At 44.4% G+C, this 23,895-nt stretch overlaps 5 protein-coding genes across 7 annotated transcripts in view; 3 read left to right on the plus strand and 2 right to left on the minus strand.

The window, feature by feature from the left end:
- LOC143015419 (high affinity choline transporter 1-like) overlaps window positions 1–22,401 on the plus strand; it is a 32,124-nt gene extending 9,723 nt beyond the window's left edge. Inside the window, exon 10 of the mRNA XM_076169393.1 lies at window positions 21,000–22,401. The gene's annotated coding sequence lies outside the window, so the exon portion shown is untranslated. The remainder of the gene's footprint in view (window positions 1–20,999) is intronic.
- On the plus strand, window positions 731–10,341 carry LOC143015418 (high affinity choline transporter 1-like). Of its 2 annotated transcripts, none has more exons than XM_076169391.1 (9): window positions 731–974; window positions 2,077–2,277; window positions 2,919–3,035; window positions 3,249–3,404; window positions 3,833–3,981; window positions 4,338–4,481; window positions 4,644–4,797; window positions 4,888–5,129; window positions 9,745–10,341. In XM_076169391.1, exons 2-9 carry the CDS (start codon window positions 2,094–2,096, stop codon window positions 10,279–10,281), a joined length of 1,683 nt encoding a protein of 560 aa, XP_076025506.1. In that variant the 5' UTR covers window positions 731–974; window positions 2,077–2,093; the 3' UTR covers window positions 10,282–10,341. The 2 variants fall into 2 exon arrangements, with proteins under 2 accessions (XP_076025506.1, XP_076025507.1); XM_076169392.1 differs by having other exon boundaries at window positions 734–974; window positions 4,912–5,129; window positions 9,745–10,340.
- On the minus strand, window positions 5,988–8,952 carry LOC143015415 (E3 ubiquitin-protein ligase TRIM21-like). The gene is made up of 3 exons (XM_076169384.1): window positions 8,895–8,952; window positions 8,643–8,784; window positions 5,988–8,138 (listed from the first exon to the last, which is right to left on the minus strand). The coding sequence occupies exons 2-3, from the start codon at window positions 8,743–8,745 to the stop codon at window positions 6,493–6,495; spliced, it is 1,749 nt and encodes a 582-aa protein (XP_076025499.1). The 5' UTR covers window positions 8,746–8,784; window positions 8,895–8,952; the 3' UTR covers window positions 5,988–6,492.
- On the plus strand, window positions 11,470–22,401 carry LOC143015417 (high affinity choline transporter 1-like). 2 transcript variants are annotated; one of them, XM_076169389.1, is made up of 9 exons: window positions 11,470–11,542; window positions 12,645–12,845; window positions 13,500–13,616; window positions 13,830–13,985; window positions 14,414–14,562; window positions 14,951–15,094; window positions 15,257–15,410; window positions 15,501–15,742; window positions 20,388–22,401. In XM_076169389.1, the coding sequence occupies exons 2-9, from the start codon at window positions 12,662–12,664 to the stop codon at window positions 20,922–20,924; spliced, it is 1,683 nt and encodes a 560-aa protein (XP_076025504.1). In that variant the 5' UTR covers window positions 11,470–11,542; window positions 12,645–12,661; the 3' UTR covers window positions 20,925–22,401. The 2 variants fall into 2 exon arrangements, with proteins under 2 accessions (XP_076025504.1, XP_076025505.1); XM_076169390.1 differs by having other exon boundaries at window positions 15,525–15,742.
- LOC143015413 (E3 ubiquitin-protein ligase TRIM21-like) lies at window positions 16,602–20,108 on the minus strand. The gene is made up of 3 exons (XM_076169380.1): window positions 19,510–20,108; window positions 19,257–19,398; window positions 16,602–18,752 (listed from the first exon to the last, which is right to left on the minus strand). The coding sequence occupies exons 2-3, from the start codon at window positions 19,357–19,359 to the stop codon at window positions 17,107–17,109; spliced, it is 1,749 nt and encodes a 582-aa protein (XP_076025495.1). The 5' UTR covers window positions 19,360–19,398; window positions 19,510–20,108; the 3' UTR covers window positions 16,602–17,106.
- Window positions 22,402–23,895: the final 1,494 nt, after the last annotated feature.

A 23,895-nucleotide genomic window follows, 5' to 3' on the forward strand; every position in this document is an offset into this window, starting at 1 on the left:
ACAGGACTCAGGTGGGACACAGGAGGGTGTTCAGCCCCAGCTCCCTCAGCTTGATAACAAGTGGGGACTATCGAGATGGGGACTGTCGTGTTGACAGCTGAACTGAAATAGAAAAGAGGGTTGGCTTTGAGAGGAGTCTGAGCCACTCTCTGCATTATCCAACAGAGATGTTTGGCCTTCATGCCAAGGTTCATTGTCTCCCTCTGTCAGGGCAGGGGCGGTGCTTAAGATAATACAAGAGCCTTCCTCGTCTGCCAGTCCAGGTCTGTCAGTCCCGGTCTGTCAGCCTTGTTACTCAGACACAAATCCATTATCTGTGACAAAGCAGCAAGGACTAAACTTGCACGATAACCAGCAGGCAAAAGGCAACATGATGCTTTGACAGTCACACAGCTTCAGCCAAAAGTACTTTTATGCAATGGATGAATTTCACTACTGTGACATGGCTTTGTCTGTCTGGTTCCCTGAGCCTTACACAAGAAAGTGAGATTGTGACGTTTACTTACAACGATGATCAGGCAACCTAATCTTAACCCCAATTATAGCCTCTCAACAACAGAATAACCTGTTTGGCATTGGCAGAGAAGATTTGGAAAAAAATATTCATGAGCACAACCCACATTCAGCTGTGCTGCTCCACCCACAAATGCATGTTCCTTACAAATGGGGAACCATTTAAAAGGTAACTAAACAGGCTTTCCAACGGTATAAAATGTATTTCCAAGAAGCATTGTTACAACCGAGAAATAATCTACCAAACACAAATTTCCGAACTTTTTGTTCAATGTTTATAACGACTTTGACACTGTCAGATTTTGACAACAGCAAGTTACGCAGGAGGTCTGAACAATCACAATCCTAACTTCATGTTCGTCAGGTTCCATGACATGTACAAGACACACCCACACTCACTAAGGCAGAGCCTTGAGAGCCAGACCACACTCTGCTCTCCACAAGGCAACATAGACACTAAGGTAAGAACATCCAAGGGTGAGCCACATTTTTTTAACTGTATGTATGGCTGAAGTGTTTCCTTTGTGGTTCTCTACTGCTTGAGGTTTGACTGCACATAATGTGTTCACTACATATCACAGTAACAGCAATCTAAAATATGATTAGGTAGAGTAGAAGGGTCAAAGTCAAGTAGTTTGCTCATCATGAATATTATTCTGCTCCATGATATTCACTAGAATGAATGTAGCAGCAAACACACTGGATTATGGACACACATTCATAGGAGGGAAATAGGACTATGCAACCTGATCTCTTAGACTGATGTTTTCTCACAATCAGGGCCAAACTTTCAGTGTTCTTTTCGTATATTCACATTATACAGGCAAAGCAAAATGTACTACATATGAAACAGGTCCTGGGTCTGCATAATGATAAAAGGAAACAGAGCCATTTACTCTAAGCTATGCTCAGGCATGACATCAGTCTCACCTGCATAGTAATATTTCCAAAACCGGTTTAGTTAACAAAAAGCATGAGAGAGAATAACTAGAAAATTACTGAGGAAACTGAATCTGCAGCCCGGGTTTAGGGTTTTTGTTTGGAGTGTGAACATGCATTTTCCATCCTTCTCTATTCTTTTCTATTTTTTCAGTCATTGTATATTCTATTCTATCCTATCTACATGCAGTAAAGACCTTCAACTTCCTTATCAAAACTGACTGAACCTTTTTGGGACTGCATTCCATTCCAATTACCTGGCAGACATTGATTGAGTTACACACACAGAACTACAGGGATTCCTGTTTTGTTACCCAAAACTTTCAACTTTTCAAAATGTATTCATTGCTTTAACCAGAGTGCAGTTGAAGTTGTGTAACAGTACTGAGCGGATGAAATGCCTCTGTGGAATATACATGTGACGATGAACACAGACAACGAATATATGCACCTGCAAGAATCTCCAAACTGCTCAGTGACACTGCAACACTGAGGTTTTGGCTGGAGGTTGATATTTGCTGATATTCAAGTTCCAAAACCAGTTTGATTTGTTGCCTTGTTTTTCTGAGAACAAGTTGCTCAGGTAGGTTTACATTGACACATACATCTTGCCTTGTGATTCAGTGAAGTAGAGGGCCATCATGGCTGTCAACATCCCAGGGGTCATCTCCATGGTAGCTTTCTACCTGCTGGTCCTTGGAGTCGGCATCTGGGCGTCTTTCAAGTCCAAAAGGGAAGAGATCAGAGGAGGCGCTGCCAAGATGGAGATGGCCTTGCTCGGAAACCGAAACATCAACAAGGTGGTGGGGGTCTTCACCATGACAGGTGAACTCAAATAATTCTGGAATTCAGAAATTTGGACAATCACACTATCAGCACATAACCTACATATGACCTCGAAGCAAATGGTCATTGATAAAATGATTGTTTATGGGTTTTTTAAGGAACTTCTAATAGACAAATATTTCATGATGATATCCCTGAATAAGATGAAGCTCCATGCATACATCACCACTCTAATGTGTTCCCTCATTCAGAAATGTTAATTTCTTGCCTATTTACCGGCTCATTTTGTGTTTGCGTGAAACATTTTTTGTTTTCCTACCAAAGGTTGCGTTATTATCCTCCCCTTTGAAAGCTTCTGTTCTTATGTATACATTATTATCAAGTTCATTGGGATTGGCTGCTGCTTGCAACTCAGCAGCAGGTAACATGATGGTAATGAGATTCTGTTGCGCTAAACAAAACCATGGTGACTTTATGAAAGTGATTTAACCTCAATCGGGATCAATACATTAACTGCCCACTACTGTGAATCTGGTGGTTAGAGTCTGAGCTCTTTAAACTTTGCTTTAGCTTGCAATGTGTCAAGCAAAATGACTCTCTCTCTCTCTCTCTCTCCCCCCCCACCCCCCTCCTCTCTCTCTCTCCCTCTGTGTGTGTGTGTGTGTGTGTTGATCCCCCAGCTACATGGATTGGAGGAGGCTCCTTTATCGGAATAACAGAGGCGGTCTACAACTCCTCTGGAGGCCTGATCTGGGCTGTTCGCTTTCCCATAGGGACTGTATTGGGGTTTATTCTTGGTAAGTCTGATCCTTTAGATTATTTTACTGTGATTAAGTGCTGGAAGTGTTATATTCCTCTGAATCAGCATTATCTTAATTCCATATTAGTTGTATTTGCATGTCTCCTCCTCGTCCAATCACACATTTGAATCCACCAGATCTGGATCCCTTGGAGGACTTGAGTGAACACGATGTTTACAGAATGAGATCTGTTTTTGTCTAATAATTAAGGTGGGATTTTCTTTGCTGGACCCATGAGAGACAGGAAGTATGTGACTATGCTGGATCCGTTCCACATCAAATATGGAAAAATACCAACCATGATTTTTTCCGTGGTTACCCTGCTAAGTGACATAGTGTGGGTGACGACATCACTTCTTAGTTTAGGTGAGTCAAACTAAATCAGCCTATTTTCTCACTCCGTCTGAATGAGGATGATCTGCTTTGGGCAATTTTAGAGGATCATTGAATTTTGGCAAGTTGAAGTGTCTTTGGCAATGCTAAGCATCAGGGGAGCATGGAACAGAGATTGTGTCTTTCAAAAGTACAACAAAACAATGTCACTGACCTTGTTCAGGCATTATCTTCCTGAGGCTCATGACTTCTTCTAAAGCTATAAAATGTATTGGTTTAAACTTACAGTAAACAGAACTCTTACCAGAGTGGCACTACAAAGCATTATGTTCTTATGAGCAGTTTTACTTGTGGTTCCGAAGAAAGAATCACGTCGCTTCTCATGCAGAACAAGAGCTAAATGTTATTTCTCCATGCATAAGAGCAACGTTTTTCAGGTATGAATCATGATGTGTTTACAGGAGCCACCATGAGTGTGATCCTGGATCTTTCCTTCAGTCTCTGTATCTGGATCTCTGCTGCTGTGGCCATTGTCTACACGCTGCTGGGAGGTCTTTACTCTGTGGCCTACACAGATATCATCCAGCTCATCCTCACGTTTGTCAGCTTGGTGAGTTTTCCTGCGCACGGCTGCATGAGGCAAGGCAAGGGGATTAGAAAAAAGCCAACAGTCAGTTTGTCATAAATGACTCCAATCCATGAGGCATGGGAAAGAAATTCAGAACATCCATGTGTGATGGCAATAAGGGAACGCTCTTGTTTTTTTTAAAGAATGATGGCTGTATAATTGTGAGTTCAGGATACATAACCCAACTTTAACCATGAACTCAAAGCCCTAAAAAGTGGGAATTATCTTCTGGGATGGGTCAATCATCCTGTCTGTGGCCTTGGTGGTCCCCTCCAGATCTGTTCTGTTAAACCAGATCAGCTTAGTGACTTGTATTCAGATGTTGCTTGCCTCTGCAGTGTGTGTTCTTCCCCTTTGTGCTGATGAGCCCCACCCATTCAGACATCACTCAGACGTTCTGGAACAACACAGTGCAGGCTCCCTGGGCCGGCAACATGCCAGCACACAAAGTTTGGATCTGGATCGACAGCGTGTGCCTACTGGTAAACTGCATTCTATTGTAAAGGAATCCATAATTACTGAGGTTTCAAATCTGTGGCTTCAGGAGATTTTGTAAACTACAGAAAGGTCAAAGCACTGGACAACTTGGTTTGAATACAACACATTGTCCCTTTGCTTTGAATTGACTTGCCTCTGGATTGCAGAGTCTGGGAAACCTCGGCTATCAGGAGTTCCATCAGAGGACTTTGTCTGCCTGTTCCTCAGCCACAGCTAGGATCAGCTGCTTTGTCGCTGCTGCACTTTCTCTGGTATTCTTTATTCCTCCTGTTCTGATTGGTGCAGTGGCTGCATCCACAGGTGATTTTTAGGATGGGATCTAAACAGTTTCTCCTCTTTTGCCTCTGTCTATTTGTACATCTACACATTGTGCTCGTTATTTTTTTAAAGGTTCCTTATCTGTTCATCCCTCAGACTGGAACCTGACTGCCTACGGTTCTCCGTCTCCATTGGAACGTGACGAGTCCATTTTGATCCTTCCCATTGCCCTCCAGATCCTCACTCCATCCTACATCTCCATCATCGGTACTGGAGCCATCGCTGCTGCCGTGATGTCCTCAACCGACTCTTCCTTGCTGTCAGCAGCCTCCATCTTCTCCTCCAACATCTACAAGAACATTCTGAGGACTCAGGTGAGAATAATCTAGCAGCTTCTACAACACCTGATCTACCATCATCAATAAAAGTATCTATCTATCTATCTATCTATCTATCTATCTATCTATCTATCTATCTATCTATCTATCTATCTATCTATCTATCTATCTATCTATCTATCTATCTATCTATCTATCTATCTATCTATCGATCTTATACAGCTGCACTACATTGTCTCCACCAGTAGGTGTCACTACCATACACCATGTTGGATGAGGCCTCAAGCCTCATTGGCATGTAAAGCAGTGAGTCATAATGGGAGTAAATAATAGTTTGGCCACTTGCTGCCAGCAGCGGCCGCTAGGGTTCAGTGCTGGGGTTCAGTTTAGGGTTAGGGTCAAGTCAAGTCAATTTGATCTCTATAGCCCAATATCACATCAATGTCTCAAAGGGCTTTACAGACCCACAACATCAGGAACATTTCAGACCCCAACCAAAGCTCTCTAGGAAGACAAGGAAAAACTCCAGAGAAAACCCCTGCTGTGCGAACCGCTCAATGCACTGCTATTAAAACAGGAAGTAGGAAGTAGGACTTCACAGGTGTGTCAGTTTTAGCAGTTTTACTTTGCAGTGATTCCCTGAGGTTCAGTAAAGCTGAAGCTCAGGTTAAAGTGTGGAGCTGAACTCTGTTTGATGTCAGCTGAGATGATCATAACAAACAGCTGCCAGCCAATCAGAGACCAGCAAGTGTTCACAGCCGAGGTACAAGAGACAAAGTTAACCTCTGTGCTGCAGTATTGATCGCCTGAAAGTCAAACAGGAAATCATTTTAAGACACAGCTGACAGGAAGCAGGAGCTCAAGAGGTGTTTATTGTTTTTGTCCTGAAATCCCTGAATATGACAAAGATAAATGAAAGAATTCAATTGATTCCTAAACCACAACCCAACATTTGGTCTATTTACAATAGGGCTGCACCAAACGATTGTTTTTTAACAATTAATCTACAGATTTTTTCGATTAGTCAATTAATCTATAGATTATATATATTACGCAAAATAGCAATTATTTCCCCCAAAATAAATTTCAAATTTATCTCATTAATATTTCAATAATTTCTTCAATCATCTTCTCTTGAAAACAAACAAAATGCAACAAAGATTTTTCCATGCATTATTCCACAAATAGCCACCTTTTGACTGATAATCTCCGTTTTACAATCCAACATATTTGTTACAAATAAAAAACACATGAGGCAATGTGATATTCAAGTCACTTTCAGAAGAAATAACTTTGCAACCTCAGGTGTAGCAGCCCGACATAAAATAAAGTAAAGACAGCAGATCAGATCATCTGGACCTTAAATGACAGAGAATCATTACACATCAACTCCAGCAGGTTACCCAGTGTGACTGACAGCTGAGATGATCAGAGGGGCGGAGTTTTTACCACCAAGATTAAGACTGGGACTGAAGTATGGGAGGAGCTTGTGAGTGAAGGAGCAGCCAGTGAAGGAGAAGATCAGAGCTGCAGCATCCACGTCATAGAAGGAGACCAGACCCTCCTCATACTCCACAAACACTCCAACCTTCTCTGGCTTTGACTTCAGACTCAGACGGACAGGAGGGTCATCATGAGCTGAGAACTCATTTTCATTCCTCAACCCCACAGCCCAGTTACCATGCTGAGGCCTCAGTGTGATGACTCCTTTCCTGTTGCTCGTCTCCGTGGTCACACCTAAATCCCACTCTGTCTTTCCTTTGACCTGAACCTCAAAGTAAAATCTTCCTGAGGAGAAACTCTGCTTTCCTAAAACACCAACACGTCGATCAAATCTCTGTAGTTTGTCTGAGAGATTCTTCCTCACATCACCACAGTAAACTTGTTTCTCATCATCAGACAGGATCAGATAAGGATGAGCTGTATCAGGATCCAGAGTCACGTTCACTGCAAACTGCTGGATCCTCCTCAGCTCCAGCTTCTCCAGCAGCTTCTTCACCTCCTTACTGATGGTCTCCTCCAGCTGAGCCACAGCTTTCTCCAGGGTCCCCTCTTGTGACCTTTGATGGACTCTGACCTGTGTCCAGTCCTTGGTGGGAGGAGCATTGATGGATGAGAAGCTCTGGAGGAGGTGGAGGTGATCTTCAGAGAGTAAGAGCGTCTCCAACTCAGCAGCTGTCACCGTCAGCTCAGAGAGTTCCTGCTGCAGCTCCTTGATGAAGTCTTCAGCCTGTTTCTTTGTGCTCTTCTGCTTCTTCTCCACGGTCTCCATGAAGTCAGCCTGGATGTCCTCCACATGCTGCTTCAGAGTGGTGAAGATCTGAAGTCCTTCTGCTTTCTTTCTGTCTGCAGCTTCCCTGCTGAGCTTTTCTGACTGGTTGATCTCCTGGATCTTCAGTCGTCTCTGCTGCATCTTCTGCTGAATTTCAGCTACTGTCTTCTCCAGCTTGGCCTTCTTTCCTTCATGTTCTTCTTTCAGAGGAACAAACTCATGGTTCTTGTGGTCTAAAACAGGACAGAGTGAACACACACAGGTCTGGTCGGTCTTGCAGAAGAGCTCCAGAGGTTTATTGTGCGTCTTACACATCCTGTCCTCCAGGTTGTCCACAGGATGGATCAGCTGGTGGGATTTCAGGCGTGCTGCTGTCAGATGAGGCTCCAGATGAGTCTGACAGTAGGAGGCCTCACACTTCAGGCAGGTCTTGATGGCTTTCACTTTGGTTCCAGTGCAGAAGACACACTGAACTTCTCCTGGTTTGGCAGCTGGTTCCTCTGATCTTCTGCTGGCTTTGTTTGTAGTGGACTGTCTGAACTCAGCAGCCATCTCAGATATGGACATGTTGACCTTCAGCTCAGGTCTTTTGCAGAACACCTTCTTACACAGAGGACACACATACTGGATGTTACTGTCCCAGTGTTGAGTGATGCAGGTTCTACAGAAGTTGTGTCCACATGATGTGGAGACTGGATCAGTGAAGACGTCCAGGCAGATGGAGCACATGAACTGATCTTCAGACTGCAGACGGCTGGCAGTAGACATGTCAGCTGAGAACAAAGGAGACAATGAGGGACAACAACTCTGGAATGACACGATCACTGAGAGTCTAACAGAACTAAGAGTCTGGAACCACAGCAGCAGCTTTAAAGCTCCTCAGTGATCAACATCTGATTACATTCAAGGAATGAAACATGGAGACACAACGTAGCTGTAGTTACATGATTCTGACTGTGGGGGCGTTAGAGGGGAAACCACAGCTGTGACCTCAATCTAAAGGTCAAATCCTGATCTTCAGTCTCAGCTTTGTGTTGGTGGACTTGAATGTAACAGTTAGCATGTTAGCGTGACGTGTTATTGTGGGAAAGGTCCAGAGATCAATCATTAAGATTGATTGAATATTGATCAGGACAGAAATGAAGCTTTAGTCTCTTTGCTTCTATTCTGACTGTTTGACTTTGTTAAAGTTGACGTGACTACAGGCTACATTGCATCCACTTCATGTTGTTGTGGGTGAGTCTCACTGATTCACTGACACAGATTAACACACTCACTTCCCGCCGCTCTCTTCCCGCCGCTCTCTTCCCGCCACTCTTTTCCCACAGCTCTTTTCCCGCTCTGATGTTGTAAATGCGTTGAGGAAGAAGGCCGATCCATCGGTCAGCTGGTTTGTCTACAAGCAGCAGCGTGTGAACACTGAAACATGAGTGAAGCCTTTTAGAATGAAGGAGTGAAGTGAGCCGTGTGAGAGCAGCTCAGCTTTGGGCTTCATGCTGCTGAAACACTCAAGATTGTGTCTGGCTCACCAGAGTTTGGCTGAGACGCTGCTGTGCTGTGGACAAACTTCTGATCCTCTGGCTTCTGCTTCAGTCCAGTCGACTGCAGCTCTGCTCTCTGACTCACTGACTCACTTTGTGTTTCTCTGGAGGATCATCAGGTTGATGCTCCGCCTCTTTCTATTGTTGAATAATGGGTGCAGCTACAGGTAACAAACAGGACAGACGCCTCAACACACAAGCAGAGGAAAAGAGGAAGACTCTCAGTAATGGAGGTTTCAGCTTTATAATGTGTGTGTGTGTGTGTGTGTGTGTGCGTGTGTGTGTGTGTGTGTTTGTGTGTGTGTGTGTGTGTGTGTGTGTGTGTGTGTGTGTGTTTTGAAGCCATAGTTCCTTGATGTTTTGAATATAATTTGAATTTTTTTTACATTCTGATCTGAAAGCGTACCTGTTCTTACCTGACCTCACGTCTGAACACGTAAAATATGAATCCATCTCTTATCACGAATGTATAAGGAAAAAAGGAAGAAACCTCGGGAGGGGCATTTCCAAGACAGATTCCCTCTCCGCGAATTGCTGGGTGTGAAATAGGAACTTCCAGTGGGATCATACAGAGGTACAAAAAGGAATGCAAGGCAGTACACACAAACAGTCATTCATTAGAGAGAGAGGCAGAGAGAGGGAGAGAGAGAGAGGCAGATGGCAGAGGGAGCTGCCGAGTCCTGAAGGTGGAACACCTCAACATGAAGCCATCTATCAGGAGCCACGGAGCTGAGAAACTGGACAGAGAGAATCAGCTAATGTGCCCCATCCTCTTAATACACTCACACTATCACTGACTACAAATCTCCTTCTCCTTTTGTGTCCTCTCCTTTCTCAGGCTTCAGAGAGAGAGATCCAGTGGGTGATTCGTCTCACTGTGGTGGCCGTAGGCCTGCTCGGCGCAGCGCTCACCGGTGTGAAAAGCAACATCATGGAGATCTGGATTCTTAGCACGCTGATGATCTACATCGTTGTCTTTCCTCAACTGGTCTGTGTGCTGTTCCTGAACATCTGCAATGCTTACGGGGCTGTCGCGGGCTGTATTGTGGGGATTGTGCTCAGACTGTTATGTGGGGAGGCAGAAGTAGGGCTGCCAGCGGCCCTCCATTTACCAGGATGCACCCGTGAGGATGGAGTTTATGATCAATGTTTTCCCGTTAACACCATCTGCATGCTGAGTGCCTTTGGAACCACCTTGTTGTTCTCCTACCTGGCCTCTCTGCTCATCAACAAAGGCCGGCTTCCTGCCAGGTGGGACTCGTTTCTGGTCAGATCTCATCGAGCTCCAACCGGAGACAAAGACGACCACGCTGAGAAAATGAGCTTAAGGAGAATCGATTCAAAAGATGCCATAGGTGAGACCATGATGAGCTAATGTATGGGAAACATAAATAAAAAATAAAACAGACATAACCAACCATTAAAGTAAATTTGCTTTTCTGCTCGACCCACACGCAAATTTAACCCGGATTTTGGTTTGTTTGTGAGACATGACGGAATCCTTACAACTCATAATGTGAGATCACTCAATCAATAGTCTGTCCCAGCTATCCCACCTCAAGTCCAAGTAACAATGCTGTGCATGGGTCTGTTTAAGGATGAGGGGATTGCAGGTGTGCCCTTCCAGCCCAGACCTGGCGGACAGAAAGTCCAAGATCACAGGACTCAGGTGGGACACAGGAGGGTGTTCAGCCCCAGCTCCCTCAGCTTGATAACAAGTGGGGACTATCGAGATGGGGACTGTCGTGTTGACAGCTGAAATGAAATAGAAAGGAGGGTTGGCTTTGAGAGGAGTCTGAGCCACTCTCTGCATTATCCAACAGAGATGTTTGGCCTTCGTGCCAAGGTTCATTGTCTCCCTCTGTCAGGGCAGGGGCGGTGCTTAAGATAATACAAGAGCCTTCCTCGTCTGCCAGTCCAGGTCTGTCAGTCCCGGTCTGTCAGCCTTGTTACTCAGACACAAATCCATTATCTGTGACAAACCAGCAAGGACTAAACTTGCACGATAACCAGCAGGCAAAAGGCAACATGATGCTTTGACAGTCACACAGCTTCAGCCAAAAGTACTTTTATGCAATGGATGAATTTCACTACTGTGACATGGCTTTGTCTGTCTGGTTCCCTGAGCCTTACACAAGAAAGTGAGATTGTGACGTTAACTTACAACGATGATCAGGCAACCTAATCTTAACCCCAATTATAGCCTCTCAACAACAGAATAACCTGTTTGGCATTGGCAGAGAAGATTTGGAAAAAAAAATTCATGAGCACAACCCACATTCAGCTGTGCTGCTCCACCCACAAATGCATGTTCCTTACAAATGGGGAACCATTTAAAAGGTAACTAAACAGGCTTTCCAACGGTATAAAATGTATTTCCAAGAAGCATTGTTACAACCGAGAAATAATCTACCAAACACAAATTTCCGAACTTTTGTTCAATGTTTATAACGACTTTGACACTGTCAGATTTTGACAACAGCAAGTTACGCAGGAGGTCTGAACAATCACAATCCTAACTTCATGTTCGTCAGGTTCCATGACATGTACAAGACATGACACACCCACACTCACTAAGGCAGAGCCTTGAGAGCCAGACCACACTCTGCTCTCCACAAGGCAACATAGACACTAAGGTAAGAACATCCAAGGGTGAGCCACATTTTTTTAACTGTATGTATGGCTGAAGTGTTTCCTTTGTGGATCTCTACTGCTTGAGGTTTGACTGCACATAATGTGTTCACTACATATCACAGTAACAGCAATCTAAAATATGATTAGGTAGAGTAGAAGGGTCAAAGTCAAGTAGTTTGCTCATCATGAATATTATTCTGCTCCATGATATTCACTAGAATGAATGTAGCAGCAAACACACTGGATTATGGACACACATTCATAGGAGGGAAATAGGACTATGCAACCTGATCTCTTAGACTGATGTTTTCTCACAATCAGGGCCAAACTTTCAGTGTTCTTTTCGTATATTCACATTATACAGGCAAAGCAAAATGTACTACATATGAAACAGGTCCTGGGTCTGCATAATGATAAAAGGAAACAGAGCCATTTACTCTAAGCTATGCTCAGGCATGACATCAGTCTCACCTGCATAGTAATATTTCCAAAACCGGTTTAGTTAACACAAAGCATGAGAGAGAATAACTAGAAAATTACTGAGGAAAGTGAATCTGCAGCCCGGGTTTAGGGTTTTTGTTTGGAGTGTGAACATGCATTTTCCATCCTTCTCTATTCTTTTCTATTTTTTCAGTCATTGTATATTCTATTCTATCCTATCTACATGCAGTAAAGACCTTCAACTTCCTTATCAAAACTGACTGAACATTTTTGGGACTGCATTCCATTCCAATTACCTGGCAGACATTGATTGAGTTACACACACAGAACTACAGGGATTCCTGTTTTGTTACCCAAAACTTTCAACTTTTCAAAATGTATTCATTGCTTTAACCAGAGTGCAGTTGAAGTTGTGTAACAGTACTGAGCGGATGAAATGCCTCTGTGGAATATACATGTGACGATGAACACAGACAACGAATATATGCACCTGCAAGAATCTCCAAACTGCTCAGTGACACTGCAACACTGAGGTTTTGGCTGGAGGTTGATGTTTGCTGATATTCAAGTTCCAAAACCAGTTTGATTTGTTGCCTTGTTTTTCTGAGAACAAGTTGCTCAGGTAGGTTTACATTGACACATACATCTTGCCTTGTGATTCAGTGAAGTAGAGGGCCATCATGGCTGTCAACATCCCAGGGGTCATCTCCATGGTAGCTTTCTACCTGCTGGTCCTTGGAGTCGGCATCTGGGCGTCTTTCAAGTCCAAAAGGGAAGAGATCAGAGGAGGCGCTGCCAAGATGGAGATGGCCTTGCTCGGAAACCGAAACATCAACAAGGTGGTGGGGGTCTTCACCATGACAGGTGAACTCAAATAATTCTGGAATTCAGAAATTTGGACAATCACACTATCAGCACATAACCTACATATGACCTCGAAGCAAATGGTCATTGATAAAATGATTGTTTATGGGTTTTTTAAGGAACTTCTAATAGACAAATATTTCATGATGATATCCCTGAATAAGATGAAGCTCCATGCATACATCACCACTCTAATGTGTTCCCTCATTCAGAAATGTTAATTTCTTGCCTATTTACCGGCTCATTTTGTGTTTGCGTGAAACATTTTTTGTTTTCCTACCAAAGGTTGCGTTATTATCCTCCCCTTAGAAAGCTTCTGTTCTTATGTATACATTATTATCAAGTTCATTGGGATTGGCTGCTGCTTGCAACTCAGCAGCAGGTAACATGATGGTAATGAGATTCTGTTGCGCTAAACAAAACCATGGTGACTTTATGAAAGTGATTTAACCTCAATCGGGATCAATACATTAACTGCCCACTACTGTGAATCTGGTGGTTAGAGTCTGAGCTCTTTAAACTTTGCTTTAGCTTGCAATGTGTCAAGCAAAATGACTCTCTCTCTCTCTCTCTCTCCCCCCCCACCCCCCACCCCCACCCCCCTCCTCTCTCTCTCTCCCTCTGTGTGTGTGTGTGTGTGTGTTGATCCCCCAGCTACATGGATTGGAGGAGGCTCCTTTATCGGAATAACAGAGGCGGTCTACAACTCCTCTGGAGGCCTGATCTGGGCTGTTCGCTTTCCCATAGGGACTGTATTGGGGTTTATTCTTGGTAAGTCTGATCCTTTAGATTATTTTACTGTGATTAAGTGCTGGAAGTGTTATATTCCTCTGAATCAGCATTATCTTAATTCCATATTAGTTGTATTTGCATGTCTCCTCCTCGTCCAATCACACATTTGAATCCACCAGATCTGGATCCCTTGGAGGACTTGAGTGAACATGATGTTTACAGAATGAGATCTGTTTTTGTCTAATAATTAAGGTGGGATTTTCTTTGCTGGACCCATGAGAGACAGGAAGTATGTGACTATGCTGGATCCGTTCCACATCAAATATGGAAAAATACCAACCATGATTTTTTCCGTGGTTACCCTGCTAAGTGACATAGTGTGGGTGACGACATCACTTCTTAGTTTAGGTGAGTCAAACTAAATCAGCCTATTTTCTCACTCCGTCTGAATGAGGATGATCTGCTTTGGGCAATTTTAGAGGATCATTGAATTTTGGCAAGTTGAAGTGTCTTTGGCAATGCTAAGCATCAGGGGAGCATGGAACAGAGATTGTGTCTCTCAAAAGTACAACAAAACAATGTCACTGACCTTGTTCAGGCATTATCTTCCTGAGGCTCATGACTTCTTGTAAAGCTATAAAATGTATTGGTTTAAACTTACAGTAAACAGAACTCTTACCAGAGTGGCACTACAAAGCATTATGTTCTTATGAGCAGTTTTACTTGTGGTTCCGAAGAAAGAATCACGTCGCTTCTCATGCAGAACAAGAGCTAAATGTTATTTCTCCATGCATAAGAGCAACGTTTTTCAGGTATGAATCATGATGTGTTTACAGGAGCCACCATGAGTGTGATCCTGGATCTTTCCTTCAGTCTCTGTATCTGGATCTCTGCTGCTGTGGCCATTGTCTACACGCTGCTGGGAGGTCTTTACTCTGTGGCCTACACAGATATCATCCAGCTCATCCTCATGTTTGTCAGCTTGGTGAGTTTTCCTGTGCACGACTGCATGAGGCAAGGCAAGGGGATTAGAAAAAAGCCAACAGTCAGTTTGTCATAAATGACTCCAATCCATGAGGCATGGGAAAGAAATTCAGAACATCCATGTGTGATGGCAATAAGGGAACGCTCTTGTTTTTTTTAAAGAATGATGGCTGTATAACTGTGAGTTCAGGATACATAACCCAACTTTAACCATGAACTCAAAGCCCTAAAAAGTGGGAATTATCTTCTGGGATGGGTCAATCATCCTGTCTGTGGCCTTGGTGGTCCCTTCCAGATCTGTTCTGTGGCATTGGTGGTCCCCTCCAGATCTGTTCTGTTAAACCAGATCAGCTTAGTGACTTGTATTCAGATGTTGCTTGCCTCTGCAGTGTGTGTTCTTCCCCTTTGTGCTGATGAGCCCCACCCATTCAGACATCACTCAGACGTTCTGGAACAACACAGTGCAGGCTCCCTGGGCCGGCAACATGCCAGCACACAAAGTTTGGATCTGGATCGACAGCGTGTGCCTACTGGTAAACTGCATTCTATTGTAAAGGAATCCATAATTACTGAGGTTTCAAATCTGTGGCTTCAGGAGATTTTGTAAACTACAGAAAGGTCAAAGCACTGGACAACTTGGTTTGAATACAACACATTGTCCCTTTGCTTTGAATTGACTTGCCTCTGGATTGCAGAGTCTGGGAAACCTCGGCTATCAGGAGTTCCATCAGAGGACTTTGTCTGCCTGTTCCTCAGCCACAGCTAGGATCAGCTGCTTTGTCGCTGCTGCACTTTCTCTGGTATTCTTTATTCCTCCTGTTCTGATTGGTGCAGTGGCTGCATCCACAGGTGATTTTTAGGATGGGATCTAAACAGTTTCTCCTCTTTTGCCTCTGTCTATTTGTACATCTACACATTGTGCTCGTTATTTTTTTAAAGGTTCCTTATCTGTTCATCCCTCAGACTGGAACCTGACTGCCTACGGTTCTCCGTCTCCATTGGAACGTGACGAGTCCATTTTGATCCTTCCCATTGCCCTCCAGATCCTCACTCCATCCTACATCTCCATCATCGGTACTGGAGCCATCGCTGCTGCCGTGATGTCCTCAACCGACTCTTCCTTGCTGTCAGCAGCCTCCATCTTCTCCTCCAACATCTACAAGAACATTCTGAGGACTCAGGTGAGAATAATCGAGCAGCTTCTACAACACCTGATCTACCATCATCAATAAAAGTATCTATCTATCTATCTATCTATCTATCTATCTATCTATCTATCTATCTATCTATCTATCTATCTATCTATCTATCTATCTATCTATCTATCTATCTATCTATCTATCTATCTATCTATCCATCTTATACAGCTGCACTACATTGTCTCCACCAGTAGGACTTCACTACCATACACCATGTTGGATGAGGCCTCAAGCCTCATTGGCATGTAAAGCAGTGAGTCATAATGGGAGTAAATAATAGTTTGGCCCCTTGCTGCCAGCAGCGGCCGCTAGGGTTCAGTGCTGGGGTTCAGTTTAGGGTTAGTGTCAAGTCAAGTCAATTTGATCTCTATAGCCCAATATCACATCAATGTCTCAAAGGGCTTTACAGACCCACAACATCAGGAACATTTCAGACCCCAACCAAAGCTCTCTAGGAAGACAAGGAAAAACTCCAGAGAAAACCCCTGCTGTGCACACCGCTCACTGCACTGCTATTAAAACAGGAAGTAGGAAGTAGGACTTCACAGGTGTGTCAGTTTTAGCAGTTTTACTTTGCAGTGATTCCCTGAGGTTCAGTAAAGCTGAAGCTCAGGTTAAAGTGTGGAGCTGAACTCTGTTTGATGTCAGCTGAGATGATCATAACAAACAGCTGCCAGCCAATCAGAGACCAGCAAGTGTTCACAGCCGAGGTACAAGAGACAAAGTTAACCTCTGTGCTGCAGTATTGATCGCCTGAAAGTCAAACAGGAAATCATTTTAAGACACAGCTGACAGGAAGCAGGAGCTCAAGAGGTATTTATTGTTTTTGTCCTGAAATCCCTGAATATGACAAAGATAAATGAAAGAATTCAATTGATTCCTAAACCACAACCCAACATTTGGTCTATTTACAATAGGGCTGCACCAAACGATTGTTTTTTAACAATTAATCTACAGATTTTTTCGATTAGTCAATTAATCTATAGATTATATATATTACGCAAAATAGCAATTATTTCCCCCAAAATAAATTTCAAATTTATCTCATTAATATTTCAATAATTTCTTCAATCATCTTCTCTTGAAAACAAACAAAATGCAACAAAGATTTTTCCATGCATTATTCCACAAATAGCCACCTTTTGACTGATAATCTCCGTTTTACAATCCAACATATTTTTTACAAATAACAAATACATGAGGCAATGTGATATTCAAGTCACTTTCAGAAGAAATAACTTTGCAACCTCAGGTGTAGCAGCCCGACATAAAATAAAGTAAAGACAGCAGATCAGATCATCTGGACCTTAAATGACAGAGAATCATTACACATCAACTCCAGCAGGTTACCAAGTGTGACTGACAGCTGAGATGATCAGAGGGGCGGAGTTTGTACCACCAAGATTAAGACAGGGACTGAAGAATGGGAGGAGCTTGTGAGTGAAGGAGCAGCCAGTGAAGGAGAAGATCAGAGCTGCAGCATCCACGTCATAGAAGGAGACCAGACCCTCCTCATACTCCACAAACACTCCAACCTTCTCTGGCTTTGACTTCAGACTCAGACGGACAGGAGGGTCATCATGAGCTGAGAACTTATTTTCATTCCTCAACCCCACAGCCCAGTTACCATGCTGAGGCCTCAGTGTGATGACTCCTTTCCTGTTGCTCGTCTCCGTGGTCACACCTAAATCCCACTCTGTCTTTCCTTTGACCTGAACCTCAAAGTAAAATCTTCCTGAGGAGAAACTCTGCTTTCCTAAAACACCAACACGTCGATCAAATCTCTGTAGTTTGTCTGAGAGATTCTTCCTCACATCACCACAGTAAACTTGTTTCTCATCATCAGACAGGATCAGATAAGGATGAGCTGTATCAGGATCCAGAGTCACGTTCACTGCAAACTGCTGGATCCTCCTCAGCTCCAGCTTCTCCAGCAGCTTCTTCACCTCCTTACTGATGGTCTCCTCCAGCTGAGCCACAGCTTTCTCCAGGGTCCCCTCTTGTGACCTTTGATGGACTCTGACCTGTGTCCAGTCCTTGGTGGGAGGAGCATTGATGGATGAGAAGCTCTGGAGGAGGTGGAGGTGATCTTCAGAGAGTAAGAGCTTCTCCAACTCAGCAGCTGTCACCGTCAGCTCAGAGAGTTCCTGCTGCAGCTCTTTGATGAGGTCTTCAGCCTGTTTCTTTGTGCTCTTCTGCTTCTTCTCCACGGTCTCCATGAAGTCAGCCTGGATGTCCTCCAGACGCTGCTTCAGAGTGGTGAAGATCTGAAGTCCTTCTGCTTTCTTTCTGTCTGCAGCTTCCCTGCTGAGCTTTTCTGACTGGTTGATCTCCTGGATCTTCAGTCGTCTCTGCTGCATCTTCTGCTGAATTTCAGCTACTGTCTTCTCCAGCTTGGCCTTCTTTCCTTCATGTTCTTCTTTCAGAGGAACAAACTCATGGTTCTTGTGGTCTAAAACAGGACAGAGTGAACACACACAGGTCTGGTCGGTCTTGCAGAAGAGCTCCAGAGGTTTATTGTGCGTCTTACACATCCTGTCCTCCAGGTTGTCCACAGGATGGATCAGCTGGTGGGATTTCAGGCGTGCTGCTGTCAGATGAGGCTCCAGATGAGTCTGACAGTAGGAGGCCTCACACTTCAGGCAGGTCTTGATGGCTTTCACTTTGGTTCCAGTGCAGAAGACACACTGAACTTCTCCTGGTTTGGCAGCTGGTTCCTCTGATCTTCTGCTGGCTTTGTTTGTAGTGGACTGTCTGAACTCAGCAGCCATCTCAGATATGGACATGTTGACCTTCAGCTCAGGTCTTTTGCAGAACACCTTCTTACACAGAGGACACACATACTGGATGTTACCGTCCCAGTGTTGAGTGATGCAGGTTCTACAGAAGTTGTGTCCACATGATGTGGAGACTGGATCAGTGAAGACGTCCAGGCAGATGGAGCACATGAACTGATCTTCAGACTGCAGACGGCTGGCAGCAGACATGTCAGCTGAGAACAAAGGAGACAATGAGGGACAACAACTCTGGAATGACACGATCACTGAGAGTCTAACAGAACTAAGAGTCTGGAACCACAGCAGCAGCTTTAAAGCTCCTCAGTGATCAACATCTGATTACATTCAAGGAATGAAACATGGAGACACAACGTAGCTGTAGTTACATGATTCTGACTGTGGGGGCGTTAGAGGGGAAACCACAGCTGTGACCTCAATCTAAAGGTCAAATCCTGATCTTCAGTCTCAGCTTTGTGTTGGTGGACTTGAATGTAACAGTTAGCATGTTAGCGTGACGTGTTATTGTGGGAAAGGTCCAGAGATCAATCATTAAGATTGATTGAATATTGATCAGGACAGAAATGAAGCTTTCGTCTCTTTGCTTCTATTCTGACTGTTTGACTTTGTTAAAGTTGACGTGACTACAGGCTACATTGCATCCACTTCATGTTGTTGTGGGTGAGTCTCACTGATTCACTGACACAGATTAACACACTCACTTCCCGCCGCTCTCTTCCCGCCGCTCTCTTCCCGCCACTCTTTTCCCACAGCTCTTTTCCCGCTCTGATGTTGTAAATGCGTTGAGGAAGAAGGCCGATCCATCGGTCAGCTGGTTTGTCTACAAGCAGCAGCGTGTGAACACTGAAACATGAGTGAAGCCTTTTAGAATGAAGGAGTGAAGTGAGCCGTGTGAGAGCAGCTCAGCTTTGGGCTTCATGCTGCTGAAACACTCAAGATTGTGTCTGGACTCACCAGAGTTTGGCTGAGACGCTGCTGTGCTGTGGACAAACTTCTGATCCTCTGGCTTCTCTTCTGCTTCAGTCCAGTCAACTGCAGCTCTGCTCTCTGACTCACTGACTCACTTTGTGTTTCTCTGGAGGATCATCAGGTTGATGCTCCGCCTCTTTCTATTGTTGAATAATGGGTGCAGCTACAGGTAACAAACAGACACCTCGACACACAAGCACAGGAAAAGAGGAAGACACTCAGTAATGGAGGTTTCAGCTTTATAATGTGTGTGTGTGTGTGTGTGTGTGTGTGTGTGTGTGTGTGTGTGTGTGTGTGTGTTTGTGTGTGTGTGTGTGTGTGTGTGTGTGTGTGTGTGTGTGTGTGTGTGTGTGTGTGTGTTTTGAAGCCATAGTTCCTTGATGTTTTGAATATAATTTGAATTTTTTTTACATTCTGATCTGAAAGCGTACCTGTTCTTACCTGACCTCACGTCTGAACACGTAAAATATGAATCCATCTCTTATCACGAATGTATAAGGAAAAAAGGAAGAAACCTCGGGAGGGGCATTTCCAAGACCGATTCCCTCTCCGCGAATTGCTGGGTGTGAAATAGGAACTTCCAGTGGGATCATACAGAGGTACAAAAAGGAATGCAAGGCAGTACACACAAACAGTCATTCATTAGAGAGAGAGGCAGAGAGAGGGAGAGAGAGAGAGGCAGATGGCAGAGGGAGCTGCCGAGTCCTGAAGGTGGAACACCTCAACATGAAGCCATCTATCAGGAGCCACGGAGCTGAGAAACTGGACAGAGAGAATCAGCTAATGTGCCCCATCCTCTTAATACACTCACACTATCACTGACTACAAGTCTCCTTCTCCTTTTGTGTCCTCTCCTTTCTCAGGCTTCAGAGAGAGAGATCCAGTGGGTGATTCGTCTCACTGTGGTGGTCGTAGGCCTGCTCGGCGCAGCGCTCACCGGTGTGAAAAGCAACATCATGGAGATCTGGATTCTTAGCACGCTGATGATCTACATCGTTGTCTTTCCTCAACTGGTCTGTGTGCTGTTCCTGAACATCTCCAATGCTTACGGGGCTGTTGCGGGCTGTATTGTGGGGATTGTGCTCAGACTGTTATGTGGGGAGGCAGAGGTAGGGCTGCCAGCGGCCCTCCATTTACCAGGATGCACCCGTGAGGATGGAGTTTATGATCAATGTTTTCCCGTTAACACCATCTGCATGCTGAGTGCCTTTGGAACCACCTTGTTGTTCTCCTACCTGGCCTCTCTGCTCATCAACAAAGGCCGGCTTCCTGCCAGGTGGGATTCGTTTCTGATCAGATCTCATCGACTTCCAACCGGAGACAATGACGACCACGCCGAGAAAATTAGCTTAAGGAGAATCGATTCAAAAGATGCCATAGGTGAGACCATGATGAGCTAATGTATGGGAAACATAAACATCTCTGGTTTTAGAGGATCTGCTGAAACCTGCTGAAACTCTCCCTCTCTCTAACAGACGTAACGGACCGTCAAAAGTTTTAATTAGTTTTTCTGCTGGCTGCATATTGCAAAAGCAAAGTGAGATGATGTAATACCTGCATCTCATCACGGTGCAGCTCACAAAACTGTGAGCAATCATTAATGTGAAAGCCAAAGTGTTCCTGTGTTTTAGGATCATTGTCATATCGAGATTTGTAGGTACTGCACAAGAAGCAACCGCTCTTTTCTCAAACAATTTAGAACAAATCTTCCTCCATTGTCCACCGGCTACAGCAGCATATCTCTCTCTCTCTCCCTCGCACGCTCTCGCTCTCGCTCTCGCTCTCTCTCTCCCTCTCCCTCTCTCTCTCTCCCTCCCTCTGCATCTCTCCCTCCCTCTCCCTCCCTTCCCCCCCCCCCCCCTCCATTGTCCACCGGCTACAGCAGCATATCTCTCTCTCTCTCCCTCGCACGCTCTCGCTCTCTCTCTCCCTCTCCCTCTCTCTCTCTCCCTCCCTCTGCATCTCTCCCTCCCTCTCCATCTCCCTCTCCCTCTCCCCCCCCCCCCCCCCCCTCTCTCTCTCTTCCTCTCTATCTCCCCCTCTCTCTCTCTATCCGCTCTATTTTTAAAGTAGATGGTGAGGTGATTTGAGTGGTTCTTCCTTCAGGGTGAACATAATAATATAAGTGAGATAAGAACTTGAATGATGCAGTGCTTACACTGAGTCGTCTGTCTCTGCGGCCTCCAGGGTTGCACGGCGTTAAATGTGACACAGCTGTGGCGTGACTGTCAGCTCTGTGTCACAGGAGGTGGCAACACCACTGCAACACTTCCTTAAAATAGAAAGGATAGGTCAGTCAATGTGTGTGTGTGTGTGTGTGTGTGTGTGTGTGTGTGTGTGTGTGTGTGTGTGTGTGTGTGTGTGTGTGTGTGTACACAGGGATGCATGCATGTGTGTTTTCGCTCTTTTAAGGGAAGGTATGTTATCATCCTTCTTGTGAGCTTAATGCAAGATGATAAGAGAGGTGTGATACATTTAATGACATGTTGATATTTACACACACACACACACAAACAACACACACACACACACACACACACACACACACACACACACACACACACACACATACAGATTAATGGTGTAAGAGGCGGGAGAGGAGATGATGACAGGAATTAGAGGTCTGCTCACACTCTGTAGCTCTCCTATGCATCATTCAATCTCTCTCTCTCTCTCTCTCTCTCTCTCTCTCTCTCTCTCCCTCTCTCTCCCTCTCTCTCATTCTCTCCCTGTCGATCTTTAACTCTTTGCACCGCCTGATTCCTTCGCTATCGGACACTCCTAAGTGGAATCGATGCCTTTCGGCTGAGTGCTGTCACACCTCTGGGTGTGAGGGCGGAGCTTATGTTGCATGTGTTACGCACAGCGGCAGTAGGTCAGGCAGACAGGCAGGTCTGTGGGGTCACACATGAAGCTGAGCAGACTTCAATTGAAGCAAAGATAATTAGATAACAATGTTGTGAATAATGATGATTGATGAATGGGATTCTACTTTTTGGAATCAGATTTATTTCTAATTTTCAACGTGTGTGGTGTGTTGCGTAATCGCAGTATGAGGCCAGTCTGCCCACTGAGTAAAGGCACATGTTGGTGGTTAACTCTGATTAGGATGTTAACATACCTAAATGAATAGATTTACAATCACATAACATTGGTGTGTTACTTGGAAGAAGCACCACTTCAACTTCATTCTGTTTCAATCTCGTTAAACTGTTCTAAAGGGACCATGTTTTGCCTTAATCCCGATACGATTTAAGTTTCAAACATATCAGGCTATATAAATACATTTGATTAGGTTTGATAAACTCATTTTGAGGCTTAGGAGAGGCTACGGCTTGGGGTAGCGGGGGGTAGCGGGGGTGAACTTAAATTGTTTCGCTAAAATCCACTCCCCTTTATGTACAAATCAAATTGGTATAATCTGTCCAAATATCCTCGTCACATGGTATAACTGCTGCTTTGAACACATTTGCCCCACTTTTAGTTCTTCACAACACACACAAACACACACACACACACACACTGGGTACACTCAGAACACACACACCCTGCAGGGACTCACAAGATCTCGGCCAATAAAAGTAGCTTGTAAAAATTCTCCATGCTGATGCGTGAGGCCTCAAGCAAACGTCTCTTCATCAATAAATTCAAGATTCATCAAGGTTTGGCAGTTCCTGGGAAATCTGGACCATCGAAATAACGGGAACGCCCAGCATGTTGGAGACCTCCCTGGAGAGCTGGAACCCGTTTGGCTCAAATCCCGAGTCATGAGCTCGGACCAAATTTAACTCCAGGACAATAACTTTTGTTGTTGAACTATGTGAGGATGGAAAATGAATGAATACTTACAATTTATATTCATAAACTTCATTATTTGATTTGTTTGAAAACACACACAACTATAACATTACTAGACTTAGCATCACTTAGTACCACTACACTAGACTTGTTGTAAGCTAGCTACAAACTAGCATTGCCGCTACCGATATCGGGGTCAGCCCTATGTTCCCTCAGTCCAATGGTCCCACAGCCCTATGTTCCCTCATTTCTAAGATTTTTTTCAAAATTAGGCCCTATGTTCCCTTAGCCCTATGCTCCCTCATTTCTAATAAGGCCCTATGTTCCCTCAGCCCTATGTTCCCTCATTTCTAATAAGGCCCTATGTTCCCATAGCCCTATGTTCCCTCATTTCTAAGATTTTTTTCAAAATTAGGCCCTATGTTCCCTAAGCCCTATGTTCCCTCATTTCTAATAAGGCCCTATGTTCCCTCAGCCCTATGTTCCCTCATTTCTAATAAGGCCCTATGTTCCCTCAGCCCTATGTTCCCTCATTTCTAAGAGTTTTTTCAAAATTAGGCCCTATGTTCCCTC

The sequence above is a fragment of the Genypterus blacodes genome, unplaced genomic scaffold (genome assembly GCF_046128005.1).
Source record: "Genypterus blacodes isolate CSIRO-AG114 ecotype Tasmania unplaced genomic scaffold, CSIRO-AGI_Gbla_v1 ptg000201l_1, whole genome shotgun sequence".
Classification (NCBI taxonomy): Eukaryota; Metazoa; Chordata; class Actinopteri; order Ophidiiformes; family Ophidiidae; genus Genypterus; species Genypterus blacodes.